Source organism: Vicugna pacos, chromosome 13 (genome assembly GCF_048564905.1).
Source record: "Vicugna pacos chromosome 13, VicPac4, whole genome shotgun sequence".
In the NCBI taxonomy this organism is placed as follows: Eukaryota; Metazoa; Chordata; class Mammalia; order Artiodactyla; family Camelidae; genus Vicugna; species Vicugna pacos.
Genome location: NC_132999.1, coordinates 33503933 through 33528899, shown reverse-complemented (window position 1 = coordinate 33528899; position 24967 = coordinate 33503933). Strand labels below are relative to the sequence as shown.

At 40.7% G+C, this 24967-nt stretch overlaps 1 protein-coding gene across 1 annotated transcript; it reads left to right on the top strand.

The window, feature by feature from the left end:
- CYP4X1 (cytochrome P450 family 4 subfamily X member 1) lies at positions 1-24967 on the top strand. The gene is made up of 12 exons (XM_006200447.4): positions 1-177; positions 6724-6865; positions 8019-8063; positions 9405-9532; positions 10737-10864; positions 10954-11108; positions 16353-16459; positions 17224-17414; positions 20979-21112; positions 22449-22513; positions 23924-24006; positions 24799-24967. Exons 1-12 carry the CDS (start codon positions 1-3, stop codon positions 24965-24967), a joined length of 1524 nt encoding a protein of 507 aa, XP_006200509.1.

Sequence of the window (24967 nt, the reverse complement as noted above, 5' to 3'; positions counted from 1 at the left end):
ATGGAGTCCTCCTGGCTCGAGACGCACTGGGCAAGGCCCTTTTACCTGGCGTTGGCGTTCTGCTTGGCCTTGGGGCTGCTGCAGGTCATCAGGCTTTTGCTGCAGAGGCACCGGCTGCTTCGAGACCTGCGCCCCTTCCCCACGCCTCCCACCCACTGGCTCTACGGGCACCAGAAGGTAGAGAGACGGAAGGGAGGGGTGGCGGAGGATGCTGGAAACCTGGAAACCCGGCGGGCAGAGAAGCAGCTGCTTCCTTTACTTCCTCCCATCCCTCCCATCCCTCGTCCTCCACAGAGCTCTCCTACCCAGCCTGTGGCTCTCGGTGCTTTCTTTATTCTAAACATGTTCCCTCACTGCCCTCCAGGGGAATGGAAACACCCTAGAGCCACTAGAAAGGAAGTTTGGGGGGCTGGGAGTGGTCTATTCAAAGAGACTGAATATAGCAAAAGAAAGCTGTGGTATAACTCAGGTCTGTCTCTAATTGCTTCACCAATCTCTTGCGTTTTTGTACTGTGTTTTAAAAAGCCTTCCACATATATTGCTAAAAAATAGACTGTTATCCTAAGTAACACTTATTAAGTGCAGAAGATAGGCAAAATTAGACACAGTAGTTGCCATCCTTAGCCTTTCCAACGGAGATTCTTGTGAAGTAGGAACAGCCCCAACCAATCACATGAAAAATAATGACTAATTGGAATTCGTGAAATAGAGGGAGACCCGCTACCTTTTGGTCTCTCCTGTTCTCTAAATCCACTCCCCACACCATTCCTTGTTTTATTCCTGCAACCAATTTTGAGTGGCAGTTGTGTGATAGGTACTAGGATTACAAAGAGAAGACACGAGGCGGGGAGGGGCTGTCCTCAAGGGCCCCAAGTCAGATGCATATTTAGATAGCAGGTGGAAAATGAAAATACAGAGTAATGAGTGCTTGGACAGAGGCATAGGGACCAGAGAATCTTGGAGGGAAGTACCTATCTCTACCTACGGGAGGAAAGAGTTGGTGAAAGGCTAAGCAGAATCTTAAAAGATGGGTGGGTAGGGAGGGTGTTCCCAACAGAGCTACTGCGTGATCTCTTGGCTCCCCAGCTGCTAGTCCCTCTTCCTGAAAGCAGCCATTTTCAGTTATTTTATCTGTTCATTTAAATCCTTATTTGTGGAATAATATTACTATGTTGCATTTCTTAATTTAATAATTTTAAATATCCATCTATTAACTACCTTAGCTCTTACACCTCACTTTTACTATCCCAGTTGAGTTATATTGTGTTTTTAGCTGTTGTGAATACGGGTGTACAAATATCTCTGAGATCCTGCTTTCAATTCTTTTGGGTATATACCCAGAAATGGAATTGCTGGATCATACGTTAATTCTATTTTTAATATTTTAAGAAACTACGATACTTTTTCCCACAGTGGCTCTACCATTTTTCATTTCCACCAGAAGTGCACAGGGATTTCAATTTCTCTACATCCTTGCCAAAACTTGTCTTTCCCTGTTTTTTTTTTTTAATTATAGCCATCTTAATGGGTGTGAGGTAGTAGCTCATCATTCTGATTTGCATTTTCCTAATGATCAATGATGTTGAGCATCTTTTTATGCACTCAGTGCCATTTGCATATCTTACTTGGAGAAATATTTGTTTAAGTCCTTCATTTTGAATCAGGTTGTTTTTTTTTTGTTGTTGAGTTTTAAGAGTTCTCTGTATATTCTGGATATTAATCCCAGGTGTATGATTTGCTAATATTTTCTTTCAGTCTGAGGGTTGTCTTTTTACTTTGTTGGTACTGTCTTTTCATGTACAAAAAATTTTTAATTTCATGAAGTCCAGTTTGTCTAGTTTTTCCTTTTGTTGCCTGTGCCAATATCCAAGAAATTGTTGCCAGAACTAATGTCGTGAAGCTTTTGTCCTATGTTTTCTATTAAGAATTTTATAGGCCTACACACACACACACACACACACACATACACACCACAGCTTCTTTATCCAGTCATCTGTTGATGGACATTTAGGTTGCTTCCATGTCTTGGCTATTGAAAACAGTGCTGCTATGGACATTGGGGTGCATGTATCTTTTCAAATTGGAATTTTCTCTAGAAGAACCATACTGTTTTGGTAACTGTAGTTTTATAGTAAATTTTGAAATCAGGAAATGTGAGTCATCCAGATTTATTCTTAGTGAAGATCATTTTGGCTCTTCAAGGTCCTTTGCTTTTCCACATTAATTTTAGAATGGATTTTTCTATTTCTGCAAAAAACATCATTGGGGTTCTGATAGGAATTACACTGAATCTGTAGGCTGCTTTGGGTAGTAGTCACATCTTAACAATATTAGTGCATAAACATGGGATGTGTTTCCACCTACTTATGTCTTTTTAAATTTTTTTCAGCAATGTCTTTAAATTTTCACTTAACAAGTCTTTCACCTTGTTGTTTAAAAATACGTAGTTTTCCAATGCTTGGTCTCATCTCCTACGTGTTTTATTTATTTTTTGATATGTAAGCAGCAGGACAGACTCCAGTGGCCAGAAAAAACCCTTAAGTTAATAAATGAAGGTGCTGATTATGGTACACATTAAGGTGGTAAGGATGAAGATTTAGGTACAGGACATTAACAGTGAATGTTACAATTTCTTTGATACTTTCCCTAGCTCTCTCAATTTCTCTTTTCTCTCTTTCTGGAATTCCTAATGGTTGGATATGGGCCTTCTGGATTTTTTTTTTAATCTTTTCTTCTTCACTTTATCTTCTTAGAATTTCTACTAAAACATTTAAAATTTTTTGGCTATCATAATTTTTATTTCCAAGAACTCTGTCTTAGTCTTCATTTATTCTTGCATCATTTACCTTATGATGCATTAAAAAAAAACACCCTAAAACTTAGTGGCTTAAGACAACTGTCACCCATTTAGCTCATGATTCTGTGGGTCAACAATCTGAGCTGGTCTAGGCTATGAGATTCTTGCTCGCATGAAGCAGGCTCAGTTGACTTTAGTTTGGCTCACTGATGTATCTGCAGTCAGCTACTGGGTCAGGTAAAAGCTGGCTGTCAGCTTGGGTGCCTTGGTTCTCGTCCATCTGGTTTATTATCCTTCAGCTGGTTAGCCTGGCCTTGCTTACATGGTATCAGGGTCCTATGAATAGCAAGAGGGCAAGCCTCACTGTGCAAGTGCTTTTTAGGTCTCTGAGTCATGTTTGCTGCTATCCCCAAGCAAGACACACGGCCAAGTCCAAGTCTGTGTGGAAGCACACTATCGAAGTATGTGAATACAGGGAGACGTTAACAAATTAAGACCATGACTGCAGTCAGTTTAACATATTCCTCTTTGTTATAGAATCCTGACCTTGTTTCATGGAATGCTATATCTTTTCTGAAGTATTAATACCTTTTTTCTGTTTGTGTGTTAGTTATCTGTTGCTGCCTAACAGATTACCCCCGCACTTAGCAACTTAAGACAACAGTTTGTTTGTGAAGGTCAAGGGGAAGGTCTTACACAGTTGGTGAAGGTCAAGAGTTTGAGAAAGGGGTATTAATTAGCTGGATGAATCTCTGTGAGAGACTCAAGGTCTCTCAGAAGGTTGCTTGTGGTTGACTGGGGCTGCAGTCAGCTCACAGCTCCACTGGGGCTGGGGAATCCACTTTCAAGTTCACTTACATGGATTTTGACAGGACTTAGGCCCTCACTGGCTATTGGCCAGAGGCTTACGTTCTTCTCCAACATGGACCTTTCCATAGGGCTGCTCACATCATCCCAGGTTGCCTGATTGTCTCCTGATTTTAGTTCTGAAAGTTTTGTATCCTGGCAACCCCTTCTGTCCAGGCCAGCTGGAAGAGTTAGTCACTCTGCCCTCAACATGGCAGCTTGTTTCCCTCCAAGTCAGATATGAGAGAGCAAGAGTGAGAGTGGGAGAGAACCTAAGATGGAAGCTGCAGTCTTTCGTAACCTGATATTGAAACATTTATACCATCACTCTGCTGTATGCAGTTAGTCACACTGACAAATCCTTGACCAGTATGGGAGGGGACCGTATAAAAAGGTGGGGGTGATTGGAGGTCTTTTTGGAGGCTGGCTACCACAGTTTGTTTGTTTTGCTTTATGTCTTTCATGTTGGAGGCTGTCCTCAAATGTCAGGTGGTCTTCAGCTGTCATTTCGTTTTCTCAGGTGAGGCACTAAAGATGTTTGAAAGTCTTGGGTGCACAGTGAGAACTTTCCCTGAGTGCAAACCTGTTGGAGATGCAAACTGTCAGTATCTGTATTTTTTTTTTTCAGTTTCTTAGAGATGAATCTGCCTTTCTTTTATTTAGGAGGTTGCCAGATGACTTCTGGCATTGTGGGAGCAAGAAAGGAAGGGAGTTAGGTATCTAATCATTTGTTATGTAGCCTTTCACTTAACCCCTCTATTTTCAGTCTAGTGACTCACCCCTGCCCTCCACAATGCCTGATTCCTTCAGGTCTTAGAGCCCCTCTGGTTGAGTTTTTCTGGAAAATAAAACATCTGATCTGTTGTGGAACCTAAGAGGGTGTTGTGTGGGGAGAGAGCAGAGACCTGGAGTTGAACCAGCCCTTCCTTTAATCTATTTCTCCTTTAAGTTACTGCTCTATATTAAATATTTTATTTTTTAATTTTAATTTTAATTTAAGCTGGTTAACCTTTTCTAAATTTCTCACTCCTCAACTTCCATTTACTCTGTTTCTCATTAGAGTTTGATTTTCACCTCCACACCTTCCAGAAACTAGAATTGAAAAGGAGCCATCAATCAGAAGTTGGGAAAACTGAAATTGGCCCGAGAGATCCATTCTACCAACTGTTGAGAATGATATAACACAGTGCTTCTCAAACTATCTGGTGAAAACCAGTTTTTCCCCAATCTGTTGTAGACTTTTACTTTCATTTTTTAAAAAAAGTAAGAAATTGTAGCAATGTCAAGTTACTATAAAAATTTCTAAATGTCATGCTTGGTTTCTGTAAGTATCTCATCCTGGACTGGTCTGTGGCCCATGCTTTGAGTAGCACTGTGTTAAAGTTTTCCACTCTTGAATTACTTTCTTTCTTTCCTTCTTTTTTAGCTCTAATGTCCATTTTTGTTTTATCAATTTTCAAGCTATAGTATAGTATGCATACAGATTTTGAATTACTGTATCTTCCTTGTAGACTAATCCTTTTTATATATGAAACATTCCTTATTATCTCTAGTAAGACTTCTTGCCTTAAATTCCACTTTATCCGATATTAGTAACTACATAAGCTTTTTTGTTAGTGTTTGAATGGTATTTTTTAATCCTTTATTGTTAACCTTTTGGACTGTTAACCTTGTGTCTTTTGTCTCGTATATAGTTAGGCTTTTTAAAGATACAACCTGATACCTTTTGCCTTTTACTTGAAATAATTAGCCTATTTACATTGAATATAATTACTATTATATTATTGACTTGTTCAAAGGATAAACTTATTTGATATTTGAAAAGAACTAAGATCGTGCCTGGCATGTAGTAAATGCTATGTGAGTGTTAAATGAAACATAAATCCACCGCCAGCTGTGACCGCTATAGTGTCAGGCAGGAACCTGTCTTATCTCCGTGTCTTTAGCACTTGGAAACTTGCATCTTCCTTGTTCCTATTCTCTCTGTGCTCTTTGGTTTGGCTTGTCCATTACATATGCACAAGCCCATAGTTAAAGCAAATCCCGTTCTTCACTGACACCATTACTATATTTTGTCTTCTGGTAAATGAATTACTTCATTGTAGCTTTTGAAAGCTTTACTGAGATGTTAAGTCACATACCTTACAATTCACTCACTTAAAGTGTAGAATTAAATAGTTTTCAGTATATTCACAGAGTTGTGCAACCATAACCGCCATCCGTTTTAGAATTATTTCTATCCAGACACACACAGTCTCTCCACCCTACCACTTTACACAGAAACAGATGTAAATGGGTCTTATTGCCAGTGATTTCGAAGAACTATTTAAATGAGCCATAGTAATCTGCTTATCAAGGCAGAAAGTTTATCTCTGATAGTGGTATTTGTACTCTAATTTATAAATGTTAGAGTTGGAAGTGTTCTATTTGAGTTTGCTCTAAACTTCACACGCCTGTATAAATGAGCGTTCTACTATTGTAAAGGAAAAGAATTGGGTTTTCTTTGTAGATGGAGTTGGTTTTTCTTTAATTTATTTTTTACTGAAGTGTAGTCAGTTACAACGTATCAGTCTCAGTGGATTTTTAAAGAAGAAGTTACTATTACATCATGAGAGAGACTCACTCGTCAGTAATTAGAGAGAGGAGAGGGGAAAGGGAATGGTGAGCTGGAATGGTGGGCCCTGTTCAGTCTACTAACAGTTAGCTTCCCATGTAAAAACCATTTTTTTCATCTCCCAGACTCAACTCCTAACCTGAGTGTGTGATGTTGGCAGGTGAGGCAGAGTATGTGACTCTGCTCCCTTCACCCTCTCAGTTGGGAAAACAGCTCACAGTATGTCATTTGATGGTGACTTGGTCTGGGGAGACAACATATATTATTTATATTGGAGAGACAAATATAGTAACTTTGTTTAGAAAGTTATACCCCAAGCATAGGAGTCCCTGCGAGAGCATGTTCAGTCACTTCCAGGCCCTTCTACCTGTGTGACCCTCCAGGCCCCGAGCACAAATTGTGGCTGTAGCAGGGATGAGCCCAGACTGCCTAGCTTCTCTAATGTGCTTCACTTTTTTCGCTGCAGATATTTCGGCACAGTGACATTGAAAAGCTTGAGGAGATTATAGAAAATTACCCTTGTGCCTTTCCTTTCTGGATTGGGCCCTTTCAGGCATTTTTCTACATCTATGACCCAGAGTATGCAAAGACATTTCTGAGCAGAACAGGTAAGAAAAGGGATGAACCTCAGGATCCTAACCCTCCTAGGAGTGATCTGCACAACCCACAGGTAGGAGTCTAAAGGAATTCTGAAGCAAAGATTAGCACTGGGCCTTTAAGAGACGCCGGGGAAAGTGAGGAGAGGTTTCCCATCAGTCCTGGAGGAGATTCCCGGGTCGCGCAGTTCCTTCTCCAGCTCAGATTCCTGCGGGCCCTTTTAGGTCACTGTATCGTAAAGCCCACCTGGCACCATCTCCAGCGTCTTCCTTTGCCTCTTTTGGTTTTGTGACTTCAGCATCACCAATCCCTGTCATCCCTAGCCTCTGGCTTGAGCACAGTGTCTACAGAGAAATTCAGAAGTGGGACTGCCTCTGCTGGCTTGGTCCATAAGCCTGAGTGTACATCACCCATTTACCACTCTGTCGTCCTGATTGTCATCCAGATTGTTTTTGTTTTCTGCAAATTTGTCTGTTGTGTTCCCTTTGGGGCCATGAGGCATCTGGCTCCCCCATTCAGTCCTTTCTCAAGGCTTCCAAGGTAGATTATCTCATACCACGAAATTAACATGCCGAGTTTTCCCCCTCATCTTTGTAAAACTAGGGTCTGACATGCTCATCTTCCTTCTCTGTACTGTTACCCCCATTACTCTTAGTAAAACCTGGCGAAACAGAGCAGCCTTTTCCTGAAAGTCTCCGTGTCTCCCAGTCCTCCAGCTCTGATTCACTTCGTGTTCACTTTGTAAAGGACAAGAGCTGTAAAATACTCTCATGTTCAAGTTCACGAGAACCCCAAGGGGGCTCTCACTCTCTGGGGTCTGCTGCCCTGCTTAGATAGGTAATTTGCTTTCCCAGAAGGATGTGATGTTATCCCCACTCCTGATCTGAAAACTTGGTAAACCTCAGGCAATCTCCTTCTGTTGGAAGAAGTGCAAACAAGGAGAGATTCTGGGTTTGTGTATCTGCCTGCTTCCTTGGGCTGCTGTTGTCTGCCTCCTGAACCAAAACTTACCATTCCTGGGTCGGCCGAGGGCTGCGGGGAATGAGGCCGGGCTCCCTTTTTGCTCACTATTTGTGGTTGTTGTAGGCAAATGACGAGAACCTTCATCAGCTTTAGTAACATTCCTCTAATGTTGTCTTTTGTTTCCTCTGCTTGACTCTGCAGATCCCAAGTCCAAGTACCTGTGCAAGTTCACGACTCCAGTCATTGGTACGTACGTGGAATGAAAGAGGATCTCGCTCTCACTCACTGTCTCCTTTCTATAGGCGAACATTCCAAGGAAACTCAAATCGGAGTTCAGAAGCCTTGAGAGTAAGATCTATACTGCAGGTTTTCTAGGAGGAAGGTCAAGAGGGGGCTAAGGTCAATGCAGCACAACCTCCTAGGAGCCCTCCTGGGGGGTTCCTTTCTCTCCCCCAAGTCTCATCTGCAAGATGGCATATGTGTAAATTTATCCCGTCTGCGTCTTTAAAACTGCAGCCTTACCATCCCTATTCTTTATTTTAGCCTTCCTTTCTTGTTTTCTTGGATCTTTCCCTTTCTTTTTGGAGTTCCTCTATTTCCATATGCAAATCAGTAAAGTTTTGCCTCAAAGTACAGTTTGGAAATATTCTGTGAGCAGATAAATTAAACTTTTTAGTCATATAATTGGCATTTATGTCAGACAAGGAAGGAATTAAATGAAAGACTATAGGTTTTGGATTCAGAGCTACTTGGATTTGAGTCCTGCTCCCTGAACCCCACTAACTAGTTGGGTGATCTTGGGGAAGTCATCTAATTTCTGTAAGCCTCCGTTTCTTCATCTTGGAAAGTAAGAATGAGTTACATCTCCGGGCTGTTGTGAAGATTAAATGAAACACTTATTTTCAGCACTTCGTGTAATGGCTGGCACGTTGCAAGCACTCAGTAAATGTTGGCAGTTATATATTAATAAACTTTAAGGCCCTTTTAAAGCCAAATCTTTCAATGACCTCCCTGGTGACAGAAGATTGTGAGGCATTAGGTTTGATGAGTGTTTTCTCTTTGTCTCATTCACAGACTAGCACTCAAGGAAAGGGCATCTGGGACAGAGTGGACATGCTTATCTAACTCCGCGCGAATTTTGTGTTCACAGTACGGTCTATGGATTGGTTTGGAATGGAGAGGAGATGAATATTTGTTGTGAATATTTGTTGTGCCACTGTGAGCTAGAGACCAGGCTAGGTGCCTAATGTATACCGCTGCACAGCAACACAGTAAAGCAGATATTTATTACTGTACTTTGTCACCAAGAAAGCCAAGTCTCAGGAAGGTTAAATGTCTTAATTACTACACAGGTAGCAGCTGGTGAGTTCAGGATTAGCACTCTCATCAGGCTTCAAAACGTGGGTCTTTGTCATAATGCTACATATGTGCACCACAGGTGTAAGCATCGAGACTCACTGCTTTGCTGTCGTGCTGTGTCCTGGCCACCTGTGCGTCACGGTCACTCTCTGTCAGTGTTTCTCACCTCTCCCTCCCCACCTCATCTAGTAAAAATGACAGGACATTTCGTGCCTTTTGTTTCTCAAGGAGAAGGACTAGTGAATCTGAACGGACCCAAGTGGTTCCAGCACCGTCGCCTACTAACTCCTGGATTCCATTTGAATACCTTGAAATCATATGTCGAGATGATGGCCCATTCTGTGAACACGATGCTGGTAAGTGAAGGGACAAAGGTGCTCTGGTGTGTTGCAAAATGCTTCCAAGAGGGAATGTATTAGACATCTGTTTAGTGGATGGTGAAAGTCAAAAGAGGGTGATTTCTAGAAATTAACCATGTGTAAGTACTCACTGAGCAGTGAGTGTTCATGTAAGCCTTTGCTATGGCTCTTCGGGTGATTAAAGAAGGTGAAGATCTGATTGTCTGTCATGGGTATATTTTGAGATCCTATGACAGTAAACTAAGTATTAAGTAATAAGACTCAGACAGAAAGTGCTGTGGTGACAAATAAGGAAACCAAGAGCAGCTATAATAGCTTCAGATTCAGAGGAGACTCAAATTTACCATGAAATATGAGAGGAAGGGGCTTCAAGATGGCAAAATAGAAGGACATGGAGCTCACCCTCTCCCACAAAACATCAAAAATACGTCTACACGTGCAACGATTTTCACAGGTACCTACTGAGCTCTGGCAGAAGATCTCGTACAAGTGGAACTACAAGGAATATCATCATGAAACTGAGTAGGAGAAAAAGAAAAAGGAAATCGGGATGGGACTTAATGCCAGGGAGGGAGCAGTGAAAGAGGGAGAGTGCCCTCACCCTGCGAAGCCCCCTCTCCAGAGGAGAGCGTAGCAGGGTCAGAAGGGGAGCTTCAGAGGTTCAGAGGAGAAAGCAGCACAGAGGGTCTGTGCCATTCCTAGCCTGAGATGCAAGCTAGCTGGTGTATGCCAGGACTGGGAGCTGGAGCTCAGGCTTCTGAGGACAGACCCAGGGAGGGAACCAGGGTTGCCTGCATAGAGGCAGACTCAGGGGGCTGGAGTGTGGTACAGGCTGAGATTGGGAGTGTGTGCAAAAGAGCCTGGGTCCACCATAGAAGGCTCCACTGTTGGCAAGCAATAATGGAGGGGCACAGGGCTTCCTACAGAATGTGACTCAGCCATTAACTCTCCATTAACACCCTTTTCCAAAGGGAGGAGAGCAATGCTGTTTAGCAACTGCCTTCATCCCAAGCTTACAGGGCAACCCCTGGCTACAAAGTCCCCATTGTTCACAAGCTCTGTGAGTCCCCATAGAGGGGGATAGACAACCTCACAGAGGGCGCTTCCTGGTGGACGTTTCCTGAGGGCAGTGTCAAGGCGGACTTCCAAATAAAGGCAGTTTGATGATGGTGATGTTGTTGATCTTGGCCTCCTGTGCCAGGGTAAGTGGGAGAGGATTTGCGGCACTCAGAACACACTTCTGGATATCTCTGAGCACATCGACTTGATGACCCTGGATGTTCTCATGAAATGTATTTTCAGCAAGGAAACCAACTGCCAGATAAACAGGTCAGTTGCAGGAGGGAAAAAAAAAAAAGACTTTTGTTTGCCATTATCTAAGTCATTTATTGACATATTATCCCCACTTTCTCTTCTAGCAACTTTGATTATTATATAAAAGCAATAAGGGAAGGCACCACTATCATCTTTTACCGTGTGTACAATTTCTTGTATCACCATGACATGATTTTCAAGTTCAGCTCTCAGGGCCACCGCCTGTGGGAGATAAGCAAGATACTGCATCAGCACACAGGTATTTTGGGGGTTTGGGTTGTCCAAGTCTGCAGACTGTCTTACCTGTAGTGTGTCTCTCTAGGGGAACAGGTCTCAATGTGAAAAGAGAGAGAACTCTTGTTCTTAATGGAGCTTTTATATGGACAATGCTCAAAGGAAATACAAGTCCTTTAGCAGAGTTTGCTACATCCATAGAAGTAGTCGTATCAGAAGTTTTCTATATATTGCACCATTTTTATTATGTGAATTTTTTATTACTATGAATATGACATAACAAGTGGGCATTTAATATTTCAAAGCATACATGGCGTATGGCTTTTTGCACAGTGACTGCAATAATAACAAGTTAAAAACATTCATGCAACATAGGAATGAATAGAGGAACAGAGCAAACTTGGGCATACACTCAAAAGAAAGGGGAAGTGGGGGCTGTTCAATGGGTATAATGTTTCTGGTATGCTGCGATTGATGAATAATGAATAAGTTCTAGAGATCTGTTGCACAGCATAGTGCTTAGGGTTAACAATACCGTATTGTGCACTTAAAAATTTAAGTGTGTAGATCTCAGGTTAAGTGTTCTTAGTTCATTAAAAAAAAGAAAAGAAAAGAAGCTTGGTTCAAAAATAAATAGTTTTAGCCAAACATAAAAGTTGAAATCGATTAAGCTGTTTAAGCAATTCAACATTACTTTTCGTGAACACCATGAACACCATGATCGAGAATATTTATCAGGCAGTAAATTAATCCTTCCTCAGCTCCGCCACTAACTAGCAGTATGACTTTGGGGCGAGTTACTGCTTTGTCTCAGAGCAATCTGTAAAATGAAGATAAAAAAGGATCTATCTCGTAGGTTTGTGGTGATGATTAAATATGTTAATGTATGTAAAGCACTGGAGACAGTGCCTGGAACTGAATAAATGTTAAATATAAAATATATTTGCACCCCAGGAAACTTGCAAGGCACACTGCACATGCATGCTTACATACATCCATACACACATGAACATAGATATTATAGGAGGACACTCAGATAAGCAGGTTAGAAACAATTTAAGACGCAAATGGATATATATATATATATATATATATATATATATATATATATATATCAAACAGTAGTTCTCAAACCTGTTTGCATCATGGTCACATGGAAAATATTAATATTTGTACAGCTCATTAGAGTAAACAGGAGTTGATTTGGAGGGCATCTACATAGGACTTGGTAAAAAAATTCTTCACATTTTCTTTCTATTACAGAATTATGATGAAAAACAAAATGCAGAGTATTAGTTAAAGATTAAATGTCAAATTTGTTCAAAATAAAACCTTTTCAAATTTTCAAATTTTTACTTAGTTAAATTTATCAACATTTTCTTTTACTGCATCTGGATTTTGAGTGATAGTCAAAAGCCTTCCCCTATTCCAGGGTATCTCAGCTGTGGCACTAATGATATTTGGGTCTAGATAAATCTTTGCTGTGAGGAGCTGCCCTGTGCATGGTAGGACGTTCAGCTGCATCCCTGACTTCTACACACTTGATACTATTGGAACTCTGACAGTTGTGGCAATCAAAACATCTCCAGACATTGCTGAATATTCCTTGGGATCCAGATTGTCTCTGGTTGAGAACAGCTGCCCTTCCAGATTGTGAAGAAATTCACCCATGCTTTCTTCTAGTGCTTCTAGTATGGTTTTGTTTTGTTTTTTTGTTTGTTTGTTTTTGCATTTAGACCTCTGATCCATTTAAAGTTTACTCTTATGTATAATATGAAGAGTTGATCTCATTTTTCCAAACGGTTATCCAGTTATCCCATTACCATTTATTTAAAAGCTTTAGCATTTCTAGTGATTTGAGACAACCACTTTTCTCATTTTCTAAATTGGCATATGTACTTGGACCTATTTCTCAATTTTCTTTTCTATTCCATTGGTCTGTCTATCTATTCATGTGCTATACTCACACTGACTTATTTAAAGAGTTTTTTGTGGTGTTTTTAAATTAATAAGGTATTTTTCATAGAGTTTTAAGTTTACAGAAAAATTGAGCAGAAAGCACAGTGTTCCCCTGTACTTCTTCACCTCTGTCCCTGACACAGAGACACACAGATACACAGTTTCTCTTATTAACATCTTGCATAAGTGTGGTACCTTTGTTATAACTGATGAGACATTATTATTAACTGAAGTCCACAGTTTAGGGTGCACTCTTTATGTTACATACTCTGCGGGTTTTGACAAATATATAATGATATGTATCCACTATTACAATATCATACAGCATAGTTTCACTGTCCTAAAAACTCCCCTGTGCTCCATTAATTGTTCCTCTTTCCCTCTGGCAACCACTGATTTTTTTTTTTTTACTGTCTCTATAGTTTTGCCTCTTCCATGTTATTAGTTGGAATAATACTGTATGTAGCCTTTTCAGATTGGCTTCTTTCACTTAGCAATGTACATTTAAAGTGCCTCCATGTATTTTCATGGCTTGATAGCTGATTTCTTCTTATTGTTAAATAATACTCTATTGCATGAGTATACTACAGTTTGTTTACTCATTCACCTATTGAAGGACATCTTGATTACTTTGATTCCAAGTTTTGGCAGTTTTGAATAAAGCTGCTATAAACATTTGTGTGCAGGTTTTTGTGTGGATGTAAGTTTTCAGCTCCTTTGGGTAAATACCAAGGAGGGTGATTGGGAATGGTATGGTAAGAAAATGTTTATTTGTAAGAATCTGCCAAATTTTCTTCCAAAATGGCTGTACCATTTTGCATTCCCACCTGCCATGAACGAGAGTTTCTATTGCTCACATCCTTGCCAGAATTTGATATTGTCAGTGTTCTGGATTTTGGCCATTCTGATAGCATAGTGGTATCTTATTGCTGTTTTAATTTGCATTTTCCTGATGGCATATAACGTGAAGCACATTTTCATATGCTTGTTTGCTATTTGCATATAGTCTTTGGTAAGGTGTCTGTTAAGGTCATTGGCCCACTTTTAAATCAGGTTGTTTTTTCCCTTATTGTTGAGTTTTAAGAGTTCTTTGTATATTTTGGATAACAGTCCTTCGCCAGAAGAGTCATTTGCAACTATTTTCTCCCAGTATGTGTTTCATCTTTATATTATCCTGTTTATTTTCCTGAACAGCAGTTTTTAATTTTAATGAAATCCCTTTTATCAATTTTTTTCTCTCATGGATCATGCTTTTGGTATCATATCTAAAAAGTCATTGCCAAACCCAAGGTCATGTAGATTTTCCTCTATGTTATTTTCTAAGAGTTTTATAGTTTTACATTTTGCATTTAGGGTGTGTTTTATGGCCCAGAATATGGTCTATTTTGGTGAATGTTCTGTATGAGCTTGAGAAGGTGTATTCTGCTGTTGATGGATGAGGTATTCTATAAATGTCAAAAAGATCCAGATGATTGACGATGTTGTTCAGTTCAGCTGTGTCCTTGCTGGTTTCCTGTTGGATCTGTCCATTAGTGATAGAGGGGTGTTGAAGGTGTACTCCAGCTATAACAGTAGATTTCTTTTTTTCTTTTTTTTATTGAAGTATAGTCAGTTTACAATGTGTCCATTTCTGGTGTACAGCATAATGTTTCAGTCATACATATATATACATGTATTCCTTTTCATATTCTTTTTCATTATAGGTTACTACAAGATATTTAATGTTAGATTTATCTATTTCTTCCTGTTCTCCTGTTAGTTTTTGCCTCATGCATTTTGAGACTCTGTTGTGAGACACATTCACATGAAAGATCGTTGTCTTCTTGGAGAATTGACCCCTTTATCACTATGTCATGCCCTTATTTATCCCTATTGATTTTTCTTTCTCTGAAATCTTTTCTGTCTGAAGCTAATATAGCTACTCTAGATTTCTTTTGGTTGGCTAGCCTTGTGTATCTTTCTCTATCCCTATACTTTTAATCTATATGCATCTTTATATATTTTAAGTGGATTTCTTGTAGACAACATACAGCTGGGTCTTGTTTTCCTAACCCATTCTCTGTCTTTTAATTGGTGTATTTAAATCATTGATGTTTAAAGTGATTGTTGACATAGTTGGATTAATAGCTACCATATTGTTACTGCTTACTAGTCATTGTTTTTTTTTCTGAATTGAGGTAACAGTGGTTTATAATATTATATAAGTTTCATGTAAACAACATTATATTTCAACTGCTGTATACACTATAGTGTGGCTCACCACCAAAAGTTTAGTTTCCATTCATCACCATACTGTTGATCCCCTTTACTTTTTTCTCCCTTCTGCCTCCTCCCATTCCCATCACTACTCTGTTCTCTATATCTATGTGCTTGTTTTTGTTTGGTTTGTTTGATTGTGCATTATTTTTATAGTCCACATGTGAGTGAAATCATATAGTATTTGTCTTTCTCCATTTGACTAATTTCACTTAGCATAATATCTTCAAGGTCATTCATGTTGGTGAAAATAGCATGCAAGTTTATAACTTTTTTTTGGTAGACTTGATACTTGAAGGACAATTTTGCTGGCTATAAAAGACTTGCCTCTCACCTTATATCTTTGAGTTTTTTGAAAATGCTCTAGTCTTGCTTGATTTCTTTATTGTTCTTGAGAAGTATAATGCTAGCTTAATTTGTCATCCTTAAAATTCATTTCGTCTTTTTGTCTTAAGTCTCTGAGGATTTTCTTTTCTCTGTCTTTAATGTCAAATTGTTCTACTAGGATATATATTGGAATTGGTTGTTCTGTTCCAATTTTTCCAGGTGTAGCATGGGCCTTTTAATATGTAGATTTAATTTTTCTCTTATGTACAGAAAGTTTTCTTGGATTATGGTTTTAAATATTCTGTTCCATATTTTTTTTCTTTTAGCCCCTTCAGTTATACATATTTTGGCACTTCTTTGCTTGTCTTTCTTTTCACTCCATTTCACGTGGTAATTTTCCCATGAAAATGAGAGATTAGACTGAGGGAAAAAAGAATGTTGGTCACTTGCACCTAAATTTGAAATCATCTTTATTGCCTACCTAGTTTATAAAAGTATATTTTTGGTCTGTTGTGTGTCTTTGGAACTTTGATCAAAGGTGGTCATTTGATGGGAAAATAAACAGCAGCAAAAATTAAATCTATTTAAATATAATGTACCCATTCTGACCTCAGGGAATGAGGCAGGATTTGAAACTATTCATGGGTCCTGGCTTGCTCTATAATTTATTCTACTTTGGTTGACTTTGTTGTCACTTTGGTGTTGAGGAATTATTACTCTACCCCAGAAAAGGTAATCCAGGAGAGAAAGAACTCCCTCAGGGACGAGAAGAAGCAGGAGGACGTTCAGAAGAGGAGGTACCAGGATTTTCTGGATACTGTCTTTTCTGCCCAGGTAAATCTTTCAAATTTCTGAGCCTGCTCATAGATCTAGTTAATTGTGTGGGTAGTTGGATGAGTAGAGAGGAGGGGAAACAAAAGAAAAATTGATCAACTAAATTTAACATTATGTTTAAATTGATGTTTGATGCCCTACCATTTGAGGTAAGGACTGAATTCTGCAACTCTGTTACTAGAGGGAGGCAGATAAGACTAAATTTCTTACCCATTCAATGGGTAAGAAATTTAGTCTTGGATTTGGTAATTAACATAGAGATACAAGGTAGTTCAGGAAAATACAGGAAAATGAGTCACAGGGTAAGCTGATAAAATGATGAGGAGGAGGCGCTGGAAAATCTGGATAAATCTGGCAGAATGATTGCAGAAACTCTGCAAGGCTTACTTTTCTTATCTAAATTTGGTTCTCCTTTACCCTCTGGGCAAAGTGTGGCTCATAGTATATATTTGTTGAACTGAATTAAAATTAAAACTGTCATTTGTACACCAGAAATTGATACAACATTGTAAACTGACTATACTTTAATAAAAAAGAAAGAGAGAAAGAAAAAAGAGAAAGAGAGAAAGAGAGAAAGAGAGAAAGAGAGAAAGAAAGAAAGAGAGAAAGAAAGAGAGAAAGAAAGAAAGAAAGAAAGAAAGAAAGAAAGAAAGAAAGAAAGAGAGAGAAACTCAATTTTTTTTCCCTAAAACCATTATTTTGATTGGGGTTCTAAACATCTATAAACTGACATTGCATAAATATATTACTACTGTCCTTTTTAGGCTGAAAATGCCAACAGCTTCTCAGATACTGACCTATGGTCCGAGGTGAACACATTCATGTTGGCAGGGCATGAAACCGTGGCAGGAGGCATTTCCTGGCTCCTCTACCACCTGGCTTTGTACCCTGAGCATCAGGAGAGATGCCGGGAGGAGATCAGGAGCATCCTGGGGGACGGGTCTTCCATCAACTGGTAAGATCTGCATCTCTAAACATTTCGTCCTAGTTTTCTTCCTGGCTTTGCTTTATTCTTTCTTCTGGTACCTTGATGACCACAGTTCCTTAAGATATGTATATGTGAAAGCAGCAGAGGCAGGTTACTACTCTTCTCTTTTTCTAGAGGGCACCAAATTATTCCTTTGTCTTTTCTACTCACTCATCCATAGCTTACTTATTTCATTGTTTTTCTAGTCAATGGTGTGCAAAATGTCCTATTTCTTTCTTTCACCCAGGCCCTGGTGCATTGGAAACGGGGACTTGATCCCTAGACTTGCATTTAGAGCTTGAATGTTGGGGCTCAAGTGGATCTTCTCTTCTGAGAGACCTGAGTGAGCATCTGGGTCATTTAACCTTGTTGTAGACATTCTCTCCCATCCCCTTGTTCACACTTCGGGATTGGCTTTGGACTTTGAACCTATTACTAAATGGTACACACTGTAATTGAGTTTAGCCAATGTGGACTGAGTATATTTTAAGTACTAAGACACTTAAAAACCATGCAAGATTTGGTGAGGATCCTGCCCTCAACAAGCTCACACTCTAGCACAAGAGACAAGCCCCCATACAGATGACTGCAATAAAATATGGTAAGGGTGATGAGAAAGATACATGTTAGGTACCACAGAGATTTAGAAGACCAGCACCTAACCTGGCGTGGGGGGCTCAAGGAGACTTCCTGGGAGATCTGACACTTAACCTGCCTCTTATAGGATGGGTAAGAGCAGCGAGGTGGAAAACTTCGACTCCATTCGGCTAGACTTTAAGCACATCTTGCTGTTAGTGAAGCCCGGATTATAGATTTGCCCCTTGGACATGCTATTTGCAAGGAAAATACATGTCCCTCATACAAGCCATGCTCTTTCCCCTAGCAAGATATTTCACATGTCATTGCTTGTCTTTCTTTTCACTCCATTTCATGTGGCAACTTTTCCATGAAAAATAGAAATGCTAATGGAACCAAGCCTAGCGACTAGGGGGAAAACGTCATATTTCAAATGCAAAGGTTAGCGCAGTTAAAACGTGTGTAAAGGAAAACCTGAATTTATATAGGTATAGTAGAGATCACACTTTTTGTAGGGAAATACTAGTCATTTCCTACCATAGTTTAAAGGTCTAATTTATATTGCACAAAATGCAGTGTTGATTACTTAAGTTTTAGTAAATTATACATTGAGTTTGGAAATACTCCCAACATTGATTAGATGGTTTAAGGTTGACTAGGATGGATATATACAACTTATCAACTGAAAAAAAATGTACAACCTGAAAGCTGAGAATTAGTTTTATTCAGCAAACATTTCTGAGCGCAGAATGTGGCCTCTCAGATTGCTCTAAGAGGCTGCTCTGAAGAGGCGAGGGAGGAGACAGGATATATAGGAGTTTGTGCAACAAAGACCAGGTAGTTGGAACATCAAAAGATTACCAGTAACTAAAGAAAGCCGGATATCTTGAGTTAAGGAATTTAGCGCTTTTCTATGTATGGGAAGATGCGAAAGTCTGGGCTCACTGAAAGCATTCCTTTGATATGTGCTTAGCTATCTAGGGCCAGTGTCCTGGGCTTCTCCTCCTGAGTCTGCTCTGGGGGCACCACTGGGGGAGGTTGCAGAGGCTCAGGAGTTGCCAGCGGGCACCTGCTTGTCTACACGCTGACTTGCCTCTAGCTCACCGTCAGCAGGGGGGAGGCGGCGGGAGTGGCTGATGGCTGAAGGCTGCAGCATCCTTTGTTCACTGATATGGCAGCAGTATCTGTTATTCACAAACTCAAATAGTGACCTTTCTTATTCTTGTTTGACCTATGTGAAATGTGAAAACAATAAAGAAATCTTTGTCAGGTAAGAAAACAAAGTCCAGAGGATCTGTTAACTAACATTGGTTTTCATGAAAGAAATGGTAACAATATTATAGTGAATAAAATATGTTTTTATTCAATAATATGCCCTTATAGTTACATTTAATGAAATTCATACAGAGCTTTCTGAAAATTTGTAATTCTTTTAGACAGATAATAAAACCATACTGCAAAGAACAGTTTCTGGGAAAGCGGGAAAGTTGTTTGACATCTCCATTTGGCTACTTGTAAACCCATTCCTGCATTGGGTTAAAATGCCTCTCTTCCTTTTGCACCAGGGGTGAGATGGGCAACTTGGTTTTTCTTAAGTGTGAAAAGTGCTTGGCTAAGCGGAATTACTCTTTTTATTTTGGGCTGGAGGAAAAAAGAGTTCAAAATTAAAATTTCACATTACGGAATGGCCAGAACCTGCACTCAAAAGAAGTCATCAAAAAAGCAAGTAGAAATATAATAAAGCAGACTGACTAAATGTATGCTGTCGTCTTATTGAACCAAACTTACCAGCTTGGATGCAAATTAAGAACTTTGTCCTCCCGCTGACACTTCAAACTTGCTGTGTGGGGCAAGTACTTTTCATCTCTAGGGTAAAACTTGAGTGAATTTCACAGAGTTCCCATCCATTTAAACCACAAGAGCAGTCTTGTTTCAACAATTAATCTAGTCCAGTGTAATCATAAAAAGTTCACCTTCTTTTCCACTTAGAGCGTCTCCATCCATTGCAGCTCAGTACCTCTCTGGGTCTGGAGGCTAGTGGGGCGAGGGGCTTGTGGCTGGCGTCTGCTCACCGACCAGCTCCTTCCCTGCCCAGTAGCTGCTGTTTCTGACCCTTCCAGAAATGGTCCCGGGGTTGGGGAGAGCATGAGGAGACAACAGCTGGTATTTCTGCAATCTTGGTCCTCTGAACTTGATGGCTATTCAGTGCTCCCTTATACTCTCAGTGTGCATCTGTGGGTTTTTGGAGATTCCCTCGTTGGGACTTGGCAATAGGGACTCATGGGGCAAGAGAACTCGTTCTCTGTCAGGGTTCCTTTCAAGCTGCTTGCGGAGCTCGCTCTTTCTTGCCGTTTCCGTGGCCCGTAGGACACACTGGAGCATTCTCGCTTTGTCCCTGTTGCTCTCCTGCCTCTCTGTATGTTCTGAGTCACTGCCCTTCCTATCAGTCCCATGCTCCCCAAACTCCAAGGAGCACGTGTCAGTTGATCTAACTGATCCTCTTGAAACTCCCTTTTGCTTAACCCGGGGGAGCCCTTTCTCCATTCTCCATGGCACTCTGCATTCCAACAATTCCTTCAAAGGATTTATTTTTTTCCTCTCTCAAAACTCTTAAGTTGCCTGTCTTCTTCACTCCTTCGCCATTCCTTATACATTCTTGATTTATATGAGAAGCTAAGAATTGCAAAACTGGTTTTCAGAAATCTCCTTAACAAATCCCTTACCCATGGTTTAGCGCCACACTTTATGATGAGGCTATTTGGCACCTGTTTGGGTCCTCTTCCTCTGGGACCTCAGCTGATCCTGAGGCAGAAAGAGTCCCATGTTAACATTCTGTTACATAAGCCAATGGGCAAAATAGCTTTAGCCTGAGGATGATATTTACTGGGAGCTAACATCAACTATAAAAAGATACCGATATTTACAAACTGGACATAGAGTCTTGAGTTCCCCTCCCTCCCTCTCTTGTTCTCACAGGGACCAGCTGGGAGAGATGTCCTACACCACGATGTGCATTAAGGAGTCACTGCGCTTGGCACCTCCAGTCCTGTCCCTGTCCAGAGAGCTCAGCAAGCCCATTACCTTCCCAGATGGACGCTCCTTGCCTGCAGGTCTTTGCATTCTTTTCCTAAGCAGTTTCTAGAGACCATGGGATCTTGGGGGCCACAGTGAAAAGACCATAGGGATTCTCAAACTCTTGGAAGAGTCAAAAGACAATCCTAAGGACAGCTGGCTTAGAGCTGGGCACCTATTAAGTGCTCAGTGGTAATGCCTTGACCAGATGTGGGTTTCAGAGGCTTTCCCAACAGCACGTAGCCATTTGCAGCAAAGCTATGCCTAGAATCTGTGTCACCCAGGATCCCAACCCAGGGTTTCTTCCATTGTGAGACATTGTTTCTAAAATAATCCTTGTTTGGCTGAGTCTGAGACCCAGGTAAGACATCTGGGAGATGTGCACCGTGATCTTTAAGTTGAAGACCAAGGAGGGTCTTTGTCTTCATCATAATCATAATATTTCTCTAATAAAGATGCAGCACTTAATAGTTTACATAAAGTCTTCAAACATATTATCTCATTTTTCTTCCTTGGAACATGATCTCATCAGATACTTATATGTGCTTTGCAGTTTACAAAGTACTTTCAGATACTTTTGGTGCAGCCAAAAACTCACTGAGGGACCCCAATGCATGGATGAGTAGAGCTAGAACGTGCTGGGAGGTCCCATGCCCAGAGCCCAGTGCTCTTCCAAACAGCACAAGTCTCTGAGCAGGGCGAGTGAAAGCCAAAGGGCATGGCAGACACCCTTCACTTGCCTGCTGCAGTGTTTTATGAACTCTTGCCCTTTGAAACAAGCCAACAGGATTTCTTGTATCAATGCCAACAGCCTGTCGCTTACTGTCACTTTGTTGAGAGATCCAGAATTAATTTACCAAAGTTACTTCTGGTGACCAAATAATCCTCAAGTTCTCTCTCCTCTGTCTTTTTTAAAACCCCCAAACCACACGGATAGCTGCCAAAATTCCCTACCTTTCATGTATGAACGGCAGCAACAGAAACTTATCATTGGATCTGCACGAAGGAAGTGCGGTTCTGTTCTTACATACCCAAACTGTTGCCTCTGGGTACGTCATAGTCCGTTAGTAGGTGTACAAGTTAAGTACCAGAGGTAGTAGAAAACATAAGCATAGGTTATCATTTTGGCATGACACCAATAGCTCCTTAAGATAGAATCAAGTATGAAACAGGTCATTGATTTGAAAACTAAGGTGCCACCAAGCCCCATCTTCCCGTGGGTCCTTCACTGCTGGCGTCTGCTATAGCCCACAGGGCTCTGCCAGGAGCTAGCTCTTTCTCTTCAAGAAGAAAAGTCGTACTGAAGGACAGTATAACAGGAGCTCATGACTTGCTCTTTTTCCTGCTATCTCCTTTATTTCCTTCCTTTTTCAGGAATGACCCTAGTTCTCAGTATTTGGGGTCTCCACCACAATCCTGCCATCTGGGAAAACCCAAAGGTATGATTGTCTTACACATAAATAGTTCCAAGAACTTATGCTGTGCAATTTACTTTTTGTTAACTCTGCATGGAAGTAGCAAGTGACACAACTAAGCAAAAATAAACATGACCAAAAATGTAAAACTTCCACCCAAGGACAATTGTCCTCTTCCTCTATCCCTACCTCATCTGGTTTTGAATGAGCAGGTTGGCAGAATCCCACAAAATCTGCTGCAAATTGCCGCAGTCTGTGTTTCAGTCATTTACTTCTCGAGCTCTCCCCAGCACTTCCCTAGACACCTGCAAGACTTGGACTACCCGCAGTCACTCAGGTAACTCACACTCCCCTTTGCCGGGTGTAGCCGTCAGGATTCTGGCAGGAAATCAGTGACACAGTCAAGGTGGGCTACTTGAGGAGAGTTTTATAAGGAACTGTCTAGGTAGGGTTTAGGAGAAGCAAAATGGAGCAAGTAACTGCCGAAGGGCTTCCCACTTCTAGGCCTGATGGACACGGGAGAGAAAGTTACAAAACCTGAAGAGAGATTGCTTCTGGGAAAGACCATCAGACAGGAGTCATGGCCATCAGCAGAGCAAGCAGTTAACCTAAGGCAGCCCAGCTGGGAGGGGCCCAGGAATAAATACCCTGAATACTCTCTCCGCCCACCCTCCAGACTTCCTATCAATGCCTTTTATTGGCCAAACTCAACAGGAAACCACATGGGCCAGTTTGGAGCCCAGAGCAGGGTGGAAAAGGAGGAGAGAGGATCTGGAAAGGCAAAAAGAAGACATGTAGCCCACCTGAATTTCTTGAAACCCCAGATGTCCTTGAAACTCACACACTGTATACAGAAACACTGACACTGAAACACAAGTGTACAGATACTTCCTTTTACATAAGCCACTAGTTTCAAACATGTGATGGGCAGTTGGACAAGTGATCCTATAATCACTTTGGCTTGACTTGTAAGTAGGTGCACTTCCACCTCCCAAGTGAAAACACCACCACTGGCCGTCGTGTTTCTGACTTCCCCTTACAAACCAGCTGGGGGGCCAGATGAGGTCCGGGGTCCAGAGTTGTGCTGTCCAGTGTGGCAGCTCTCAGGCACATATGGCTGTGGAGCGCTTGAAATGTGGCTAGTCAGAACGGAGACGTGCTGGAAATGTAAAATTCTGAAGCTGTAGTACAAAAAAAATGTGAGCTATTTTCTTAATAATTATTTATATGGAATCTATGTTGGAATAATCACATTCTCTAGTAAATAAATTCTATTACTGAAATTCATTCCACCTTTTAAAAATGTGGCTACCAGAGCATTGAAATGACGTATGTGGCTCCCACTGTATTTCTGTTGATCAGTGCTAAGAAGTAGCTTCAGAAATATGTTAATGGTGTCGTGAGGATGGTGATGGGGTTGCCCTCTCATTTCAGGTCTTTGACCCCTTGAGGTTCTCTCCAGAGAATAATGATCAGAGACACCCCTACTCTTTCTTACCATTCTCAGCTGGACCAAGGTGAGGACAGTCCAAAGTTGTTGAAAATACACAAAAATGTTTACTTGGGAATAGCCTCCCCTCTTTAGCTTCTCAGGTCTATACATTTTTCTGTGGAAACTCATCTTCTCACCTGACTATGAGGTAGATCTGGGTGCTTGTTTGAGCCCCTGAAGGGGCCAGTTACTTTCATGAAGGACAACACCCTTCTCTTTGGCATCCCACACAGCCATGCCTCAAAAGGTTATCCAGTGACACAAGCTGTTACTCATGGGCTCTATGCAAGTCCACTCCCAACAAAGGAGGAACAATTCTTTTTTTAAAATTTATCTTTTATTTCATCTTCATATTAAAATTTTAAATTGTAAGATATTTGATGTGTGCATCATGATAATTTGATATATACATTGTGAAAAGACTCCTCCCCATCGAGTTAATTAACATCCTTCACCTCACATATTTACCTTTTTTGTGTGTGAGAACATTTCAGTTCTGATTTCTTAGCAAATTTTGATTCTACAATAATACAGCGTTATTAACTATAGTCACCACACTTTTCATCAGAACTTCACAGGAGAAGCAGTTCTGTGAGTAGCCCCAGGTGCCGCTTTGTTTAGGGAGGGCGCCACCTTGAACCTCCAGCTTATATTCTTGCAGAGAACAATGTAAGTCCAAAGTCCAAAGGTTGGTATGACACTTAGTATGAGAATATTGCCTTACTATGAAATCAGACATGTTATTCCAGTATCTTATTAAAGAGTCAGAGAAACACCATTTCTTCAAGTATTTCTTCCTTTCCCTTCGTGTCTGCAGGAATTGCATCGGGCAGAATTTTGCCATGGCTGAGATAAAGGTGGCCATTGCTTTAATTCTGCTCAGCTTCAAGGTGACTCCAGACCCCACCAGGCCTCTTGTCACCATGCCTCATTGCTTCCTCAAACCCAAGAATGGAGTCTACTTGCACCTGAAGAAACTCCCCTAA

Excerpts from the sequence above, each read along its gene's own strand:
- CYP4X1 (XM_006200447.4), top strand. The coding sequence starts at position 1 with ATGGAGTCCTCCTGGCTCGAGACGCACTGGGCAAGGCCCTTTTACCTG. Across the intron at positions 178-6,723 it reads GGCTCTACGGGCACCAGAAG|ATATTTCGGCACAGTGACAT; the intron begins GTAGAGAGACGG and ends TTTTCGCTGCAG. Across the intron at positions 6,866-8,018 it reads GACATTTCTGAGCAGAACAG|ATCCCAAGTCCAAGTACCTG; the intron begins GTAAGAAAAGGG and ends TTGACTCTGCAG.